Source organism: Fomitopsis serialis, assembly GCF_022376445.1.
Source record: "Fomitopsis serialis strain Sig1Antser10 chromosome Unknown B0H18scaffold_128, whole genome shotgun sequence".
NCBI classification, from domain to species: domain Eukaryota; kingdom Fungi; phylum Basidiomycota; class Agaricomycetes; order Polyporales; family Fomitopsidaceae; genus Fomitopsis; species Fomitopsis serialis.
This window is the reverse complement of record NW_025955088.1, coordinates 48,422-64,974: the sequence shown is the minus strand read 5'-3', so window position 1 is coordinate 64,974 and position 16,553 is coordinate 48,422. Positions and strand designations below refer to the sequence as shown.

Genomic DNA, 16,553 nt, shown 5'->3' with positions numbered 1-16,553 from the left:
CTGGCTTGAGTACGGGGCGCAGTTATCAACTTGGAACCACATGTTCATATCGAAGCAAGGCGCGTCGGCGAGAGGTCATGGGTCAAGCATACTGACCCAGGACGAACCGTCTGCCTAGGATCGGCTGGCACTGGCGGTGGTCTCCCTGTCTGGTCGGTGATAGCGGGCAACTTCATATGAGCCTACCAGACGGATGCCGGATAAAACGGTCAGTGTCACATTCCGAGAATACGAAAGAGTGGGCTTACATCTGCGGACAGAACCAGACGTCAGCGCATATGCCACGTGCTTTGTCTGTAATGTCAGCCGGGATCGTGCATACCCTGCTCAGAGATGACACACCAATAATCGCGTATCATGTGTCCCTTCGGAACGACGTATCCTCTGCTGAACGGACTACGGAGGCGTGTATTATGTTGATAACACTTCGATCGATGTACAGCATACTGCACGGCCCAAATGTCAGTCCTTGACAAATCCGAAATGAAGGAGACATCAACAACGTACATGATGATTTGTCATAGACGATAGCTGACTGCTGCTATGTGCGACTGGCAAACCAAACATCAGGAGTGAGTGTATTATGCTTGATGAAACATCAAGCCACCAGGTCAGCAGAAAGAAGACGATCTCTTCCGGATGCACGTCACTTTGATCCAAAGCACTGGGTTTGAAAGTGAGCAATTGTCGCCGTACCACCGGTGTTGAATGCTATTGTGACTGTGAGTTCACTAGTCTCGAAAAGAATACACGCAGAACTTGTCTCACCGTTGAATGCCGCGCTTGGACATATACCGCACAATCGTCACAGCGTGCTTGATCGAAAGATCATTAGACGGAAGAGTGGATGGTAGAAGGGGAGAGTGCAAAGCAGAGACGGGCAGGATGATGACTGTGGGTGAATTCGAGTCGGCTTTATAGGCCACTGGTCAGGGGAAGCCGTGCCCGCGGTGGTCCGTGCGCACTCGGAGAATTCCCAGGATACATCGTACCATGTTTCAGAATAAACTCCGTGCCGCGCCGGGTGTTGATGCGCCGAATTTCCCTCGCCTCGCTCGCGTCTTGCCTCGCCTGTGTGACCCATCTGTAAAGAACACTCCGACGGCGAGTTGGCCATCGCCGGACAGCACTGTTCCTTAGTGTTTGATGGATGGCATGTGGGCGCCTACCTAGACATATGTTCTTCGGGTATGCGCACGTAAAGCTCACAATCAGGTCGGGAATCCATAGCAGGCAGTTCTTTCGGGGCAATGCAAGAACAATGGACAACAGCGAGGATGTTACATAGGAGCTGACAACCAGATGCTGGGGAACGCTACCAAGATCATGGAACGTCTGGGCGAAAAGCTCCGAGTGCAGAGACATGACTGTTCGCAGCAGAGGAGGACAGGAAAGAGGACGAAGGAGGACGGCGAAATAGGCGCCCGCCGCCACAGCGGTCAAGAGCCTCGTGTTTGGCCATCGGGCTGCAATCTCGGTCTCATCCACCCGCCTTCGTTTGACTCGCACCTCATCCGTCACTGCAGCGGCAATCCTCCATGTCCGCCGTGAAGTGCTTAAGATATGCAGACTGTGCATATGCTGGATTGGTATGTGAATATGGCCGTGTAGGCCAACAATAGCTAGTACTCTTCAATAGTAAGTATCTGCGAGTCTGAGTCCGAGTCGAGTCCCGCCGGCCGTGATTGTTACGACAATGGGACACTGTCAGTATACTCATCTATGGTATTTTCTCTGTGTCATACAAGTGACATTGCATAGAAAGCCGGAATACATGTTTGTCATCCTCGGGGAGGACACTGTTCTCCGAGGATATCTTCCGGAATTGGGCTATTCCAAGGCCGGCTGGTATCCTCGGGTAGTGATGCCCTTCCCACCGCGGAATTACGGAACGAGACTCATCCGCCTCGGAACCCCCGGCTCGCGTAGAAGTGTTTCAGGCCTAATTGCCTGATCTGAGATCTGTGAGGTCAGACTCTCGTCTCCGAGACTGCAAGTCTGTCAGCCTTCAAAATGGATTCATTGTGAGTTCTATGTACATGTGAGGCTATAAGATAAAAAGAGGCAATGGAAAGAAAAGAGGCATGAGCTGAATATGTGCCAAGGAACACTTCCAAAACAGGGGCCTTAGCCGCCATCAGTCACCAATCCTCGGAACAGCGGAGAGCGCTTAAGGACAATAGCTGTGGCTGAGACACTGAAACCGGCAGCAGAAATTGAGCGGCCAGTGGTCTGACGATAGAAAATAAAAATACACTATAAGTATCCTGGCCCTTCGTGCTCGCAGCCTTGTCCATCCTTATGTCACTATGCCCTACTATGCTACATTCCATCCCATTCACTATGTCATGCTTGACTTCGTTGTCGCACAGGTACTTAGTGAACTTAATTATCTCAGCTCGCAACTACTGACATTTGTCTATGACAGATCCTCTCCCGCATGCCCAACGGAGCATGAAATGCATGTGTCGCAGCAGGTATGCTCTGTTCTCGACGTCATGTCTCACTCACTCACTCACTCGCTTCCCCGACAGCAGCCTTCCCGGTCACGCACAAACTCGGTGTCGAACGCCTGGCTCTATGCCCCGCTCGGCTGGCCAGACGACGTGGAAGAGCATCGCCGGCGAGTCCCCGAGGGCACGTAGTCTGCGCAGAGGTTCGTCGTCGACCCGCTCGTCTCACTAGTGACTGACGCATTTCCGACAGCTTGCGCATCCTCTGGCTGAGCGAGCGAGATTGCCGGCCAACGCTCGCCAGGCGTCCGTGCGGAGAATCGCACGAACACCCGCCGTCCGACAGCCGACAAGGCCATTGCAGCCCTGCAATACCGTGGTGGGCATCCCGGAAGACCGGCGACGCCCCATTCTCACTTTGGCGGGATTGTACGGGCCTCATTCGGTTGCTAGACCCATGTGCCGACGACGTATTGCTGCACGTCTATGTCTGCCGATCACGTCCCGCTTGGTGAGTTCATCCCTACTGCGTGCTTGTGAGGAGCCGTAGCTTACCTCGCCTTGCACCGGTCGACGCAGGACCAGTATCCCGTGATCTATACATCAACGTTCTTCATACGAGAGTCGCCCGGTCCCCGTGGATGCCCAGCGCTGCCCGGAATGCACGCCCGATCCTTGGAGTGTTGCGGGCGGCAGAGAGCAACATCCATGCCCAGCGTGAACCCGCCCGGTGAGCCTGCGTTCCTAGGTGCACGCTGTTAGCCATAGCTTACCTCGTTTCCCGCAGGTCAAACCGACATGCTCGGACGATGCGCAACGGTCAGACATCCGGGTCGCCCGCCTCTCACCGCCCGCGCCCGACGTGTCCCAGGCGGCCGAAACGGCAGCCCGTTCGCACACATCCTGGTTAGTCCACACCTCTGTCAGCGTTCACCACTGACCTAGCCTATCACAGGCTAACATCGCGCGAATGTCCCACCGCCGATCTGATGTGACGTTGACGTTCGTTTGTGGGAGCCGACGACCATCCGTAGTGACTCCGGACGACTTGCATGTGCTTGACCATGTCACGAAGCCCTTAGACGCGTCGCGTCGCGCAGCTCGCCTGGTCAGTCAACTCTGCTTGCTGGTTCTAGAGTGGCCACCACTGACCTGGGCTTTCATACACCAGCACTGCACCGTTAGCAGTCGACGTCCGAGCACCCCGCTGTTCATGACCAGCAATGTCACGACGTATCGGCGTCCGGCGAGCGGGACCATTGGGAACTCATCCCCGCCGCACGTCTTCTTCGTCCGCCGCGCGTCACTCTCGCCGGCGTTACCCTCCCGCGACCCTCGTTGCCGGGGCGTAGGCAGTTGCCTGCGCTGCCCAGTTGCCTCCGACACGGCACGCGATCGGCAATGTAACGACGTATCGCCGTCCGGCGAGCAGGGCCACTAGGAACCCACCCCCGCTGCGCACCACTCTCGTCGGTGTTACCCACCCGAGCCCCACACTGAGGCTCGTCGCCGGGGTGTGGGCAGTAGCCTGCGCTGCCTGCTCGGCGCGCGATTGACGATGTAACGATGTATCGCTGTCCCACGAGCAGGGTCCCCAGGGGTGTCATCCGGCCTGCGGTAGTTGTCAATAGCCCGTCACCCTCGCACGCGGCGACCTCGAGGCGAGCGGGATGAGAGGGCGCTGGACGAGGTGCAGAGAAGACGGTACGGAGATCGGGACAACGGACGCGTTGCGTGTGGTTACACTGCGCAAGTCCTCCTTGGCATCTCCCCCCTCGTCTACAGCCTGTACTGGGCCAGCCGGGTTATGAGCAAGGTGTGGCGGTCCGGCTGCAGTCGAGGCCTGCGTTGCGTCTCCACGCCCTGCGCGTCAAGTTGCAGTCGCTGCGAACGACGATGTCACGACGTATCGCCGTCCGGCGAGCAGGGTCCCCAGGGGCATCATCCGTCCTGCTCTGTGTATGTTCGTCGATGCTCCCGAGTCGCTCGTTGCCCCGATATGCAGCAAGCTTGATGTCGTCATCCTCCGCTCCGGTTCGTCACTGGACTGCCTGGAGCCTGCGACCGACAATGTAACGATGTATCGGCGTCCGGCGAGCGGAGCCCGTCGGACGGACGCATTGCAGGTCCCTGCCCTGCGCCATTCGTCGTTGTCCGCAGTCGCAGTCTGTCTGTACGTGGGTCTTCACTGCCGCGGTGAACGACGGTGTCTGCATCCGGCCAACGGGGTTGCAGAGCAATGGCATGGGGTCGTCCAGGCTGCAATCAGCGCGAACGATAATGTCACCACGTATCGGCGTCCGGCGAGCAGGGTCCAAGGAAGCTCGAAGAGGGGTCGCACGATGATGGGGAGGACGGACGTGTCGTGTCTGCGGCATTCCGCGAGATCACCCGTCGTCGGCGGTCTGCACTTGGCCAATATCGCCATGTATTCGCGTCCAGCGAGACGGCCAAGCCGGGAGACGAGGCCGCCACGTCCCGCTGTATTGGATGCAGTCAAGGCTTCACGCGATCACAGGGCCAGCTGTCGCCGCGTTCTACACGCTCGTGCCACTGTTCTTTGTCGACTAGGAGGCTGCAGGTCGTGTTGTGGGCGAGAACGGCGTGCCAGCGGACATCCACAAGGCCGGGCAAGCCGCGAGGACGGTGTACCTGTCCGACAAGTCGTCGTGGTCGCGGCAAACGGCGATGTGACCATACATCGACGTCCGGCGAGCGAGGTTGGGAGGCGACGTGGAGTACGAGTGTTGCGACGCGCACCATGTCCGCTGTCCGCGTACTCGCCGCTGGCACGACGACTGGACTGCGCCTGTTCAAAAGTGTCCGCCGGTCGAAGGTGGTCGTGCGCGGTACGGGGTGTGGACGCACTTTTGGGCCTTCGAGAACGCGCGGAACGGTCATGCGGGGACGTGGAGAAGGGAGTGAGGTGAGCTGTAACTGCACTGGAAAGCGAGCGACACTCACCGTGCCTTGTTCGATCCGGCGCTAGTTGCAGCACAGGAAGGCGTCCACTGCGAGCGGGCCGTTTCGACAGGGGAACACGGGTAACGGCTCCAACGGGAGGCGACTGACACTCACTGCGCGCGCTGTGCCACGGACCGTGGTGAGTGCGCTGTTCCGCCGCCACGCACGCTGAGAGCAGGCCCCGGTTTGCGATGTGAGTGTCCCCGCGGGGAGGCGGACGTATGGTCGTACGAAAAGAAAGAGAGACGGACGATCGAAAGAAGGCAACTTTTTTCACCCGCCAGCCAATCACAGCCCGCCGATCGCCTCAGGCGCCCGCTCCCGTCTCTGACCGTAGTGTACTCCCTGACATGCCGAGCTGTGCATACTCAAAGAACACATCGTACCAATGAACACAGCACCTACCTTGACCTCGAGCCACCACCATCTTCCTTCTCCCGCACGAGCGCGAACGACTACGTGACCGGCTTTCGCGTTCGGTACATTCAACACACTACTATGTATTTGCATCGTTGCCGAGTTATTCTCAGTCAATGAAGTCGTGCGTTTCCGAAACTGTCAGTTAAACTGGGAACTGACCTCGTGTGGACAGCACGGAAGAGCGGTCGACACAACGCAAGGCGACATTGGGGCGAGGCTTGCACTATTGAACGGTATGTTGGATATGTGTCTCGTCCAACAACACCCTTGTCGCTCGAGGCGGAAAATGGTGAATACAACTGGGCGTCCCTGCAGGGACCGGAAGGAGGGATCATGTGTCGGTGACCGGCGCACGTTCTGATCAGCCCAGCCATATCGGTCGACGTCCTTGGTCATGGCGACCTTTGCTCAGCTGGCTTCTCTGGCTTCCTCTTCGCCGTGCGACTGAGGCCACTGTCTGCCCACAACCTCAAGAGCCTCTCCTCGCAGTTCCCAGGAGACCTCCACGCACCCTCCTTCTCTTCTCATATACCCTCTGCGTTGCACCCAGTCCTCGACTCCCTCAACCCCCCGTACCACTACTCTCTCAACTATGGTCGCCATCGAGAAAGGCTTCGAGCGGCTCAAGAACTCCCGCAGCGTCCAGAGCTTCAAGGAGCTGCGTTCGCGCCCTCCGCGTCCGCTCAAGAAGTACATCTGGATCTCGCTCACCACCTGCTTCCTCTTCTTCTCCGCATTCCTGCTCTATCTCCTCGTCGCGCTCTCCACGCCCATCATCAAGGACATCTTCATCTTCCGCATCCAGTTCACCCAGGAAGATGGAACCGTCCCCTCTACGACCGCAACGGACCTCCGCTTCGGCGTCTGGGGCGTCTGCGCCTACAGCGAGCTCCCTGGCTTCGTCGAGTGCTACGGCCCGACGCTGGGCTACACCATCCCCGAGAGTATCCTCAACATAACCGGCTACCCCACTCTCGTTGAGGACGTCGACGAGGTGCTTACCGGCATCCTCGTCCTCCACCCGATCACTGCGGGACTCGCGTTCGCGAGCGTGTTCACCTCGCTCTTCCTCGAATCCCACGCGATGTGCATCATCTCGCTCGTGCTGTCCATCATCACCCTCCTCGTCGGCGCCCTCGTCTTCGCGATCGACCTCGCACTCGGTATCATCGGACGCATCAAGATCGCCGCGCTCTCGAACTACGTGTACGCCGTCAGCTGGGGCCCGGGCGTGTGGATGATCCTCGCGGCGGTGATATGTCTGTTCGCGGGCATGATCCTGCTCAGCGTGACGGTGTGCGAGTGCTGTGGGGTGCGCGAGTTTGGCGACGAGGATAAGGAGGCGGAGACCCTGAACGAGGCGTAGCGCGGAGGTACGTGCTCGTTGCGCGTCTGGCTGTATGTGTCTCATATCTGCCACGCAGCCCCGCTGCGCCCTTGAGCGACATCTCTGTGTACTCGCCCGTCTGCGAAACTCCCCAGACTCAATCAGGGCTCGCCTCGCGAGTCCGGTGTTCACGACCATCATGACCGAATCACGACCCGCGACGATTCCTCACGACCCGGTCACGACCTGTCACGACTGTTGTCGGGCCCGCGGCTGCACGCCCGCTGTGCTGTCGCTGATGCGGCGGTCCCGATGATTCCTTAGCTCGATACCATGCTCTATGCTCTGGCTTTCTGTCGCTTTTTTTGGTAGTGTAGGTCGGTGTAGGTGCGGACGTACGTTCCGAGTGCTCGGACCGCTGAAGCGGTGTTGTTCTGACCTCGCGGAGGACACGTGCTCAGTGGTCGGGCTAACGTTTGCAATGCACTGTTGGTTTGGCTGTCCGTCTACGTGTGCGCTGTTCATCCAACGAAGCTCACCGTTTCGGTCGTGCTCTCAGACTGATCTGAGTGGGATGATATCGGCTAGCGATGTGTCTGTACTGAACTCCGGCAGCTTGCAACATCCATCCATGTGACCGAGCCTATTGTAGGTGCGTCCTCGAGTTGATGTAGTACACGATCGACTGACTATCTGCTCTACATGTGCGCAACATCGTCTTCTGAGTGACGCCAGACAGCGGTTGGTCAGTGGACTGGGTCTCGACGATCACGTCACTGACACGCAGGAATCGCTCGTGGACTGCCCTTCCCTCGATGAGACATGACCTTGTCCATCAGCTCTCTGTCGCCAGCGGTCAGCCGGATGCTCCTGAAACGCCGAACACGTCCCAGTGCAGTAGCGATGCGGTGGCTCGGCACTGGCAGTAGCTTGTGAACTTCGAAGCGGATTGCCACTACAAATACATGGTGCTCAAGGACCGGAGTAATAGAACCACATCCAGTCGCCACTGCGCGTGCAGTGGCTTGACAGTCCGAGGCTTTGACATGACCGATCCACATAGACTTGTACTACGCATCTTCGTAGGTCATTCTGTTAGTGGGACACCGTGTTATGCATTTACGTCACAGATAATGTGCAAGTTCTCGCTGTGGTTTAGCGACGCTCGCTATTCTCGCGCCACAGGTGAACCGGTGACATTCGACGTCCGCTCTGGCTTGATCGGCGCCCGGAAACCCTGCGGTCGCAAAGACATCCAGTTGAAAGGTAAGAGCATCTCATAGCATCTCATACTTATACTTCGTCCAATCGGTCTGAGAATACTCACTGATCGGATCCAGTAAACTCTAAGCAAATATGACTGGTCCGGCCCGGCGTCACTCTAAAGTTAAGCTTCTCCAGCGGGAACGGTTCGAATTTCGAAACATGTCACCTGGCATTGACCTGGCACAAATCATGTAGTCTACAATTGCCAGTGAGCGACGCCATCGAAATTGCAGAACTACGAGATCGACCTCTGTGATAGGTTTGTATGTCAATTCCGAGCTAATTTTACGACGCTCAGGCGATAGGGCGATTCACTACAGGTGCAGCGTTTCCGGTGGGTACAAGACGATATCACGGACGGGTCTGAGAATGGCTCGCGAACTGCCGTTCATATCACTCGATGATATTCCTGCGGCTCCCTGCGGGTATCGTGCGTCAGCATCAGCAAATAGCCGAATGCTACTTATACTCCCACCACATTGTACTTAGTGCAGTGAGTACTAGCGATTCCCCGCATCTACACCCACTTGATATCACGTCCAGGTGTCTTTCAAGACTGTTGTCTTCGACGCCCGATCACGCAGCCGCATCATGACAGATGCACTTGAGGTCGCGAGTGCCGTCTTCGCTGTTTTCGTGTTGACCATCCTCATCCATTGGAGGTTTCATCCGGTAAGCTTTATCGGCGCGTGTTTACATGAGTACAACGATACTAATGCTGGCATGGGTGTCGTTCACAGTTATACACTATCCCGACGGTTGGGCCGTCGCTTCCCCTCCTCTCATTCATAGGTGCCTACAGGTACTGTACTAATGCCCGGGAGGTCCTCCAAGAAGGTTACGCGAAGGTCAGATGTCGTACAAGTATGCAGATACTACCGTAACTGACCTGTCCATATCCCTCCTCAGTACAAAGTCTTCAAGGTCGCTATGCTCGACCAGTGGATTGTGATCGTCAGTGGCGCGGACATGAACGAGGAACTGCGCAAGATCCCGGACTCGCATGCGACTTTCGAGAAGGCAGCTGAAGATGTATGTCGACCCAAACCTCTCTCCATCTAGATCAACGGTGTACCTACTCTAATATTTTGACAGCTGATTCAGATACGATACACTCTGTCAGAGAGTGTTGTTACTCACCCGATTCACATCCCCACCATCCGCGGCCCCTTGACAAAGAATCTGGGAATCCTGTTCGGCGACGTCGTCGATGAGGTCAATGCAGCGTTCGCGGACACCATCGGAAACAAGCTACAGAGTGACGGCGAGTTGAACATTCCCATGCGGTGTCGAACTTACCATTTACATGGGTCGTCCTTTGCAGAATGGATCAGCGTAGACGTGCTGATGACCATGGCAGTGGTTATCTCGCGGGCGAGCAACCGTGTCTTTGTCGGCCTTCCTTTGTGTGAAGTCCATTTTTGAATACAAAGCAATGGCTTGTAGAGCTGATCCGCATTATCAACAGGCCGGAACGAGGTTTATCTTCAAATCGTCCGCCAATTCACATTCGACGTCGCGAAGGGGAGATTCCTCCTCAGCTTGTTTCCGAAGTTTCTGAAGGCAGTGGTTGGTCCGCTCATCCCATGGGCACGCAGGGCCACGCGGGACGCATCGGTGTACCTCACACCCATTGTCGAGGAACGTCAGAAAAAGCTAAAGGCTATGGGTGATGACTGGACGGACAAACCTGTAAGCCGCTAGTGACACAGACTGATTATCACTCATTGAGACCCTTCGGATGCAAGAATGACTACATGACGTGGATGATTGACGAAGCCAACCGGGAAGGCCAGCCTACCCAGGTGATACTTGAGGGTCTCATGGTCTCCAACTTCACTGCCATCCACACATCCAGCAATGTGCGTACATTTATTTATAGTACTATGTACATGCCTATGATGGATGTGTTTCGCTGACGATACACGCACCAGAGTATGACACAAGCAGTCTACCACATTGCAGACTCCCCTGAATATGCGGCGATATTACGCGAGGAGGTAGAGAGCGTTGTTAAGGAGCACGGGTGGACTAAAGTCGCATTTGGTAAGATGTGGAAGTTGGACAGCTTTATGCGCGAGTCGCAGCGGATGAACGGCATCACGCACAGTGCGTGGCCACATACACCCTCCTGTTTCTCTTATTGAATAGTTGCCCGTCTGTGTAGTATCCGTCATGCGGAAGACGCTGCAAGACACAACGCTCTCCGACGGGACGTTCCTTCCGGCGGGTACCATCGTCGCGGGTGCATCGAGCGCGACGCACCGGGATGCGCGCAGCTACCACAATCCAGACATCTTCAATCCATTCCGCTTCGCCGACATGCGTACAGAAGACGGCGCTAGTATCAAGCACCAGTTCGTCAGCACCTCGCCGGAGTACGTGCCATTTGGGCACGGAAAACATGCTTGGTACGTAGCGGGTTTTCGGCCTGTCCGTTGGCAACTGGCGTATTCGCTGATTGATTTTTCTCTGCCGTACTAGCCCCGGCCGCTTTTTCGCTGTGAACGAGCTGAAGGTCATGATGGCGTACACCTTGCTCCACTACGATCTCAAATTTGAGAGTGGGCAGCCAAGACCGGATAACTCGTCGCGCTGGCATAGTGTAGTGCCCCCGCGCAAAGATGTACTGTTCCGTAAGCGACAGGTTGTGGCTGCTTGACAGTCTACCAATGTTGGATTGCGGAATCTTTCAAGCCCCCTGGACTGTCGCAGATCGTCGAGTGAGCTGGTGGACGTACTTAGCTAGTCCTGCAATGCATATTATATACCTGGTTCGTTCGGAGTGGGGCGGCGAAAGGGCCCGCCGATTGTATATATCCGACGAACATCGAAGGCTGTCCTCTATGGAAGAGGCACTATTGAGGGGAATCTGTGGTACTCTATACAGTATGTGCCGCTGTGCACGAGAGGCAACTTGGGGAGAATGTACCGAAACAAATGAAGTGAATATGCTACAAAACGGCAGCGTTGACCGCACATAGCGGGTATCGTGATGGGACAGCATGAAAACGAGAGTGGTACGTAGTCGCCGTCCAGGTGCGGCGCAGCTGTAAATAAAGCGAATGTGTGGCAGTGATTCTATAGGACAAGGTCGAGTTTGATCTGTGCACAGCACTCCGTGAGCGTTTCTCCTAGAAAGAGCCGAGCCTACTGACCATCGCCACAGAACGCTGGATCTCTGCCAAGATCTCCGCGTGAAGTTCCCGCACGTCTCTGACGATAGACATGCGGCACGACACACACTTGGTTATCTCCCGCGAGCCGGCCATCAACAACATCGACGAGAGCAAGACCTCGCCTATGTCGGGCACGGGCCCAGGCATACTGCACAGCAGGTCGCGCAGCACGACGCGAAGGTGCTCGACATCCAGTATGACGGCGCCTTCACGCGGCGGCCTGTCGTCGTTGATCGGACGAGGATCGCAGATCCCACAGAGAAAGTGCCGGAATCCGCTCCAGCTCTTCCACACCCGGTCATCCTGTACGAAGCGTTGCACGACGGCCTTGCACTTCTCGCGATACTGCATGAGCGCAAAGAGGATGGTGGCAGGGAGACTGTCCAGTCCTATTGGCGCAGCGGCTGCCAGGAATATCCGGTCGTGGCGTAGGCTGAGCTTGGCTGCCTCGAGAGCGAGGCTGGGCATCCGCATCTGGCACGCAGCGGCGTAGACCGCCAGTGGGTCTTTGGCTGCAACCTTGGGGTCCATGAGCACCCGCTGCGCAAAGGTCATGGCTACTTCCATCTCGTACTTGAGCGATGCGCGCATTACTTCGCAGGCGGTCGTGGGGACATCTAGCACGGGGTCTTGTATTGGGTATATAATCCGGAGTAGTGGGTCAATGATCGAAGAGTGTTCGGTGACTCGCACGACAGGTATCCCGTACGCATCGTCTTCGGACGGTGCGGCGGCGTATCCGAGTCTGAACATCTCTTCGAATATCTCGGACGCCATGCGCATGGTGAGCTTGTGCACGCGGAACTCGACATTGTCGGCGGTGCGTAGAATGAGATCGGCGTCTGCTCTGTCGAAGGGTGGGAATGCAGGAGTTACGAGTGTGGCTGATAGTGGTCCGTCCTGCGGTGCATATCCACATGGATGGGACATTTCGAGGATTCCGCGGCGGTGTCCAGTCGTTACGCTGACCGCAGAACTTGTCCAGGCCCGTGTTGCCTCCGAGTCGCAGTTCGGTGCCAGTCGCAGTTAATCCATACAGCGACTCGCGCCTGTTTAAAGTAAATCGTCAGTGTTTTACTCCATTGCATAGTATGATGTATACTTCGAGATTTTCTTCGCAAGCCTTCACATCGGGTGTCGACTCTACGCAGGAGGAGGGACAGACTCCGGGACACTGACAGTGATGCGGCTCTTAAACGGAACCACGTGATCATTGTCCAAATCGCGTTCTCGTTCTTTTTGAGTCGCTCAATCATGCAGGAGGACCGAACACTGGCTGTGTCGCCGAGTCCACGCACTACTCTCGCTACATCCAGTGTTCTATAAGCATTCAACCAGGACAGAGAGGATTTAATGCTGTCGGCAATCCCGGTAATGTTTTAACGAATTCAATCAAGTATTGCGGCAAGGACCGTGGTTGTTACTCAGTAACAACTCACAACTTCCTGTCGTTAACAGTCCATTCAAGCTCACCATCGCTCTGCGTGGCTCGAACGGCCATGCCTGCTGCTTCCGAGACGTCTCATGTCTCAGCGTGCGAGGAGACACTCGGCTTCGTCGTCACGACGCCGGGTGCCATGAGTGTTCATCCTTTTTCGAAGCCTGGCGAGTGTTCAGCGGTATCTCAGAACAGTGCTGACAGGAGTGTAACAGGGAACCGTGTAAAATCGAACGTGGCAAAATTCAAGAACCAGTTGATACCAGACGATCCAGCTAATACGGTTCTCGCGATGTGCCGTGCTGGCGACAAATTGGTCGGACATGCATTTGCGACAACAAGCATCTACAAATCCTGTGAGTGAATCAAGAACTACTCGCCGTGATAAAATCGCTCGCGCTGTCCGGCACACAAGCTCGGCCATGATGGTTTGCTGGGAACGGCGAAGGCAGGCTGGATCACATAACTTGTTGTCGACAAGTCATATCACAGACGTGGGATTGCTACCGCACTCTTGCAAAGCTTGATGGTGTCGGACCCACTTCAGAACCTCTCCGTTATCGTTGTTGCCTCGTCGCACCCAACTATTCAGGCCGTCAGGTCTCAAGGTGTGCAAGACAACTCGTATCTGTGGCGGATATTCGACGCTAGTCTCCGTTGCAGACCATACAAGACGGCAAGTGTCTTGTGATTCGACGCGGCGCTCTCCCAAATGGTTGCGATCGAAGCTAGCATAAGTCGACCATGCGTTCGGATTGCTCCAATCGAACGAACGATGCGTAAAGGCGCCATTGTGTCATGGCGAACGTGTGCACACGTTCCCCTTCTGGAGCGACTGGACCTGTAATGCAGGAACTGGGATATCGTTCTCAGGGTAGCGAGACTAACCTCTATAGTGCAGGATGCCTGTGCGGATGCCTGTGCGGATATCTGCGCGTTATACGCGTCTCAGGCTGCGAGGCACACATGACACGGCCTGTTCCGAACGGCAGGAGATGCTGCTTGTTCAGGCGAAGATCACGCATGGTAGTCTCAGGGTGCTCTGTATTCTAGCCAGGGCCAGACCTAGAGACGACGAACAATTACTACATGGCGCATCCCGTGGAACTCTATCGACATCCTCGAATAGCTCATAAGCATGAAAAGGACCAAGGAAGGTTCGTGGACTGCATACGAATTCAATCAGCAGGCCGGAGACTGTTCTGGTGAGGTTCCTCGGTCCACGTAAACAGCGGTCACGACTAGCTGGTGCTTAGACAGGTGAAGCTGAACGAAGATCACTTCTTGTAGGAAGGGAATTTCTGTTCGAGCATACGGTGAGACTTGTATAGCAATCTATGCCGCGTTCGCTGTACAGAACGGCTCTTGTGCCCGGGCCCCGAAACTCAAGTCGTGAGAAGGTCAGTACGACACCGCTATGGAAGGATCAAGAAGACTAATGCATGGTTCCTCGTGTGAGGCATTTTTGCACAGACACGCGGAATCATGGATGTCTGGGCGAATACAGCTGACATGTGTACAGCGAAACATGTCAATGGTCGCCGAACGGATATCAAATAAGGTGTGGACACAACTCTAGTAGGATGGATGCCATATGTATTGAATTTTCCTTGTGTCGTATTCGCCCAGTGACAACTTTACTGAGACACCTGTGAGGATCATCGGGAAGCACGAGGGCACATAAGGCAACGAACCTGTCTTGTGGAGGCTGATACGTCTCATGATCAAGATGAGCGGCACATGAGGCCTTGAGGGGCGTCGCAGCAATCCGCCCGACGAACCGAAGATGTTTCTGCAAACGTGGAGAGACGCAGGAGCACCCTTATGCGCATGGCTTATCGACGCCAGCTTGACATCATGTCTCCGACGGAGTGACAAGGCCGTGACTTGGACTAGCCTAGGCAGTACGCAGACTTCACTTATAAGCCCGCTCTCACTCTCCCTTCGTTCTCCATCCCACTCGCAACTGTCATCCCTCTACCACCAACACAGCCACTGAGAACGACATGGCCTGCAACTGCCAGAGCACCTGCGAGTGAGTCAACTTGTTCTTTGTCGAGCATAGTTGGGACTATGGCTGACGACTGCTACGTTATCATGTAGCTCTTGCTCCTCCGCTGCGAGCTGCGCCTGCGCCCAGGGCACCTGCAAGTGCGCGAGCTGCCCGAACGCTGCGAAATAAACGAAGTACAGTGCATCTACTCCTCAATCCCTCGACCAACACACTGAGCCATCTATTCCAGGTCGTACTGTGTTCTTCAAGTTTTGCAATGGTCGGAAACGTGTACGATGTATGAGGGCTTGCCAATGTAACGCTGTGCCATGCAATTAACCTTGTATTGCCACTGAGGCACTTGTGCGGACCGACATGCGGCAATTGCGCCGACACGTGCGAGGCATTTCAGCGACGCTTCTGAGGCCTTTGCGCGTGGAGTGTGATGTCTGTGGTGCATCGTTGACGGAGTCGCTGACGCTCATGTAAGTATAGAAGGCTTGAGGCCATAAGTACAACAACTGGGTGGGACGCTGGGGGTGCATGCACAGCCTCAGCCTGCGCAAGCCTTTCGCGTTTGTTCCAGATCACCACGTAGGCAACCAGTACAAGATGTGCCTCCTCGAAGTCACCGGCACATATCTGTCTCAATTGGATCCACACAAGATCGCGGACATCGGTCGCGACATGCTCCCCGTCCTCCGAGGCACTATCGGCCTGCAGCTGCCGAGTCGGGACTTCTATGTGACCAGGGCGTACCTCCGCAGCATCCTCAAGGCCTACCTGACGATCGGAAAGGAGATTTCCTTGGTGGTAAATAACAGCGAGTACATGAAGCTTGACAAATACGTCACGACGAACACGGCTACTTGGAGAAGAAAACATTGGTGGGACAAGTGTGCTGCGGAACTGGACTCCATGCTGGATGAACTGCAAGTACTGCGTTCCATCCCTATGTACGTCGATCCAGATCACACTCCATGCAGTATTGAGGAGCTGATGATTTCTTCGGATACCAGAATTGATGGGCCTGCAGTTCCTTTGGGTGACGTCGATGTCGGGCGTGGCGTTAACCGAAATACGGCAACGACAGAATTCCAGGGCCAGGAGTTGCACGGGGAGAACGGAATTGTCGTGATTGATAAAGGCAGGGACGGAACAACAATTCCTGTGTTTGTTTTGAGCGAGTCTTCGAAATATCCTGAACGATCACCATGGAAATTTCAACGCTGACGGCCCCAGTACTACACCACATTCGTCTAGGAGTGACGACGAGGCAAGATGGTTGATTGATTGTACTGATGATACGACTACGAAGGACCGCTGTAGACCAATTGTTTTTTGTCTTGTAATGAATACCCAGGCCTTGCTCATCCCGTACATCAAATGGTGGCGTCGGTGAGATCGGAATCTTACCAGACGCTCAACCGGTCCTCCTCCTCGCGCATCACGATGATCGTTCCGAGTCGATCGTTCTGTTCGCAGCTCTACTGACGGAACGAGTATCATCGTT

At 55.6% G+C, this 16,553-nt stretch overlaps 3 protein-coding genes across 3 annotated transcripts; 2 read left to right on the top strand and 1 right to left on the bottom strand.

Annotated features, from left to right (window-relative positions):
- The first annotated feature begins 2,309 nt into the window (after nucleotides 1-2,309).
- On the top strand, nucleotides 2,310-3,507 carry B0H18DRAFT_81261 (uncharacterized protein). The gene is made up of 4 exons (XM_048039260.1): nucleotides 2,310-2,656; nucleotides 2,707-2,964; nucleotides 3,033-3,183; nucleotides 3,241-3,507. Exons 1-4 carry the CDS (start codon nucleotides 2,480-2,482, stop codon nucleotides 3,396-3,398), a joined length of 744 nt encoding a protein of 247 aa, XP_047887387.1. The 5' UTR covers nucleotides 2,310-2,479; the 3' UTR covers nucleotides 3,399-3,507.
- Nucleotides 3,508-4,154: 647 nt separating this feature from the next.
- B0H18DRAFT_81191 (uncharacterized protein) lies at nucleotides 4,155-5,615 on the top strand. The gene is made up of 2 exons (XM_048039259.1): nucleotides 4,155-5,379; nucleotides 5,443-5,615. The coding sequence occupies exons 1-2, from the start codon at nucleotides 4,415-4,417 to the stop codon at nucleotides 5,522-5,524; spliced, it is 1,047 nt and encodes a 348-aa protein (XP_047887386.1). The 5' UTR covers nucleotides 4,155-4,414; the 3' UTR covers nucleotides 5,525-5,615.
- B0H18DRAFT_1039883 (uncharacterized protein) lies at nucleotides 5,600-6,019 on the bottom strand. Its single transcript, XM_048030521.1, has one exon. It carries the CDS (start codon nucleotides 5,925-5,927, stop codon nucleotides 5,706-5,708), a length of 222 nt encoding a protein of 73 aa, XP_047887385.1. The 5' UTR covers nucleotides 5,928-6,019; the 3' UTR covers nucleotides 5,600-5,705.
- Nucleotides 6,020-16,553: the final 10,534 nt, after the last annotated feature.

Coding starts and splice junctions, on each gene's coding strand:
- B0H18DRAFT_1039883 (XM_048030521.1), bottom strand. CDS start 5,927: ATGCAAATACATAGTAGTGTGTTGAATGTACCGAACGCGAAAGCCGGT.
- B0H18DRAFT_81261 (XM_048039260.1), top strand. CDS start 2,480: ATGCTCTGTTCTCGACGTCATGTCTCACTCACTCACTCACTCGCTTCC. Junction 2,657..2,706: donor GGCACGTAGTCTGCGCAGAG/GTTCGTCGTCGA, acceptor CATTTCCGACAG/CTTGCGCATCCTCTGGCTGA. Junction 3,184..3,240: donor GCCCAGCGTGAACCCGCCCG/GTGAGCCTGCGT, acceptor CGTTTCCCGCAG/GTCAAACCGACATGCTCGGA.
- B0H18DRAFT_81191 (XM_048039259.1), top strand. CDS start 4,415: ATGTTCGTCGATGCTCCCGAGTCGCTCGTTGCCCCGATATGCAGCAAG. Junction 5,380..5,442: donor GACGTGGAGAAGGGAGTGAG/GTGAGCTGTAAC, acceptor ATCCGGCGCTAG/TTGCAGCACAGGAAGGCGTC.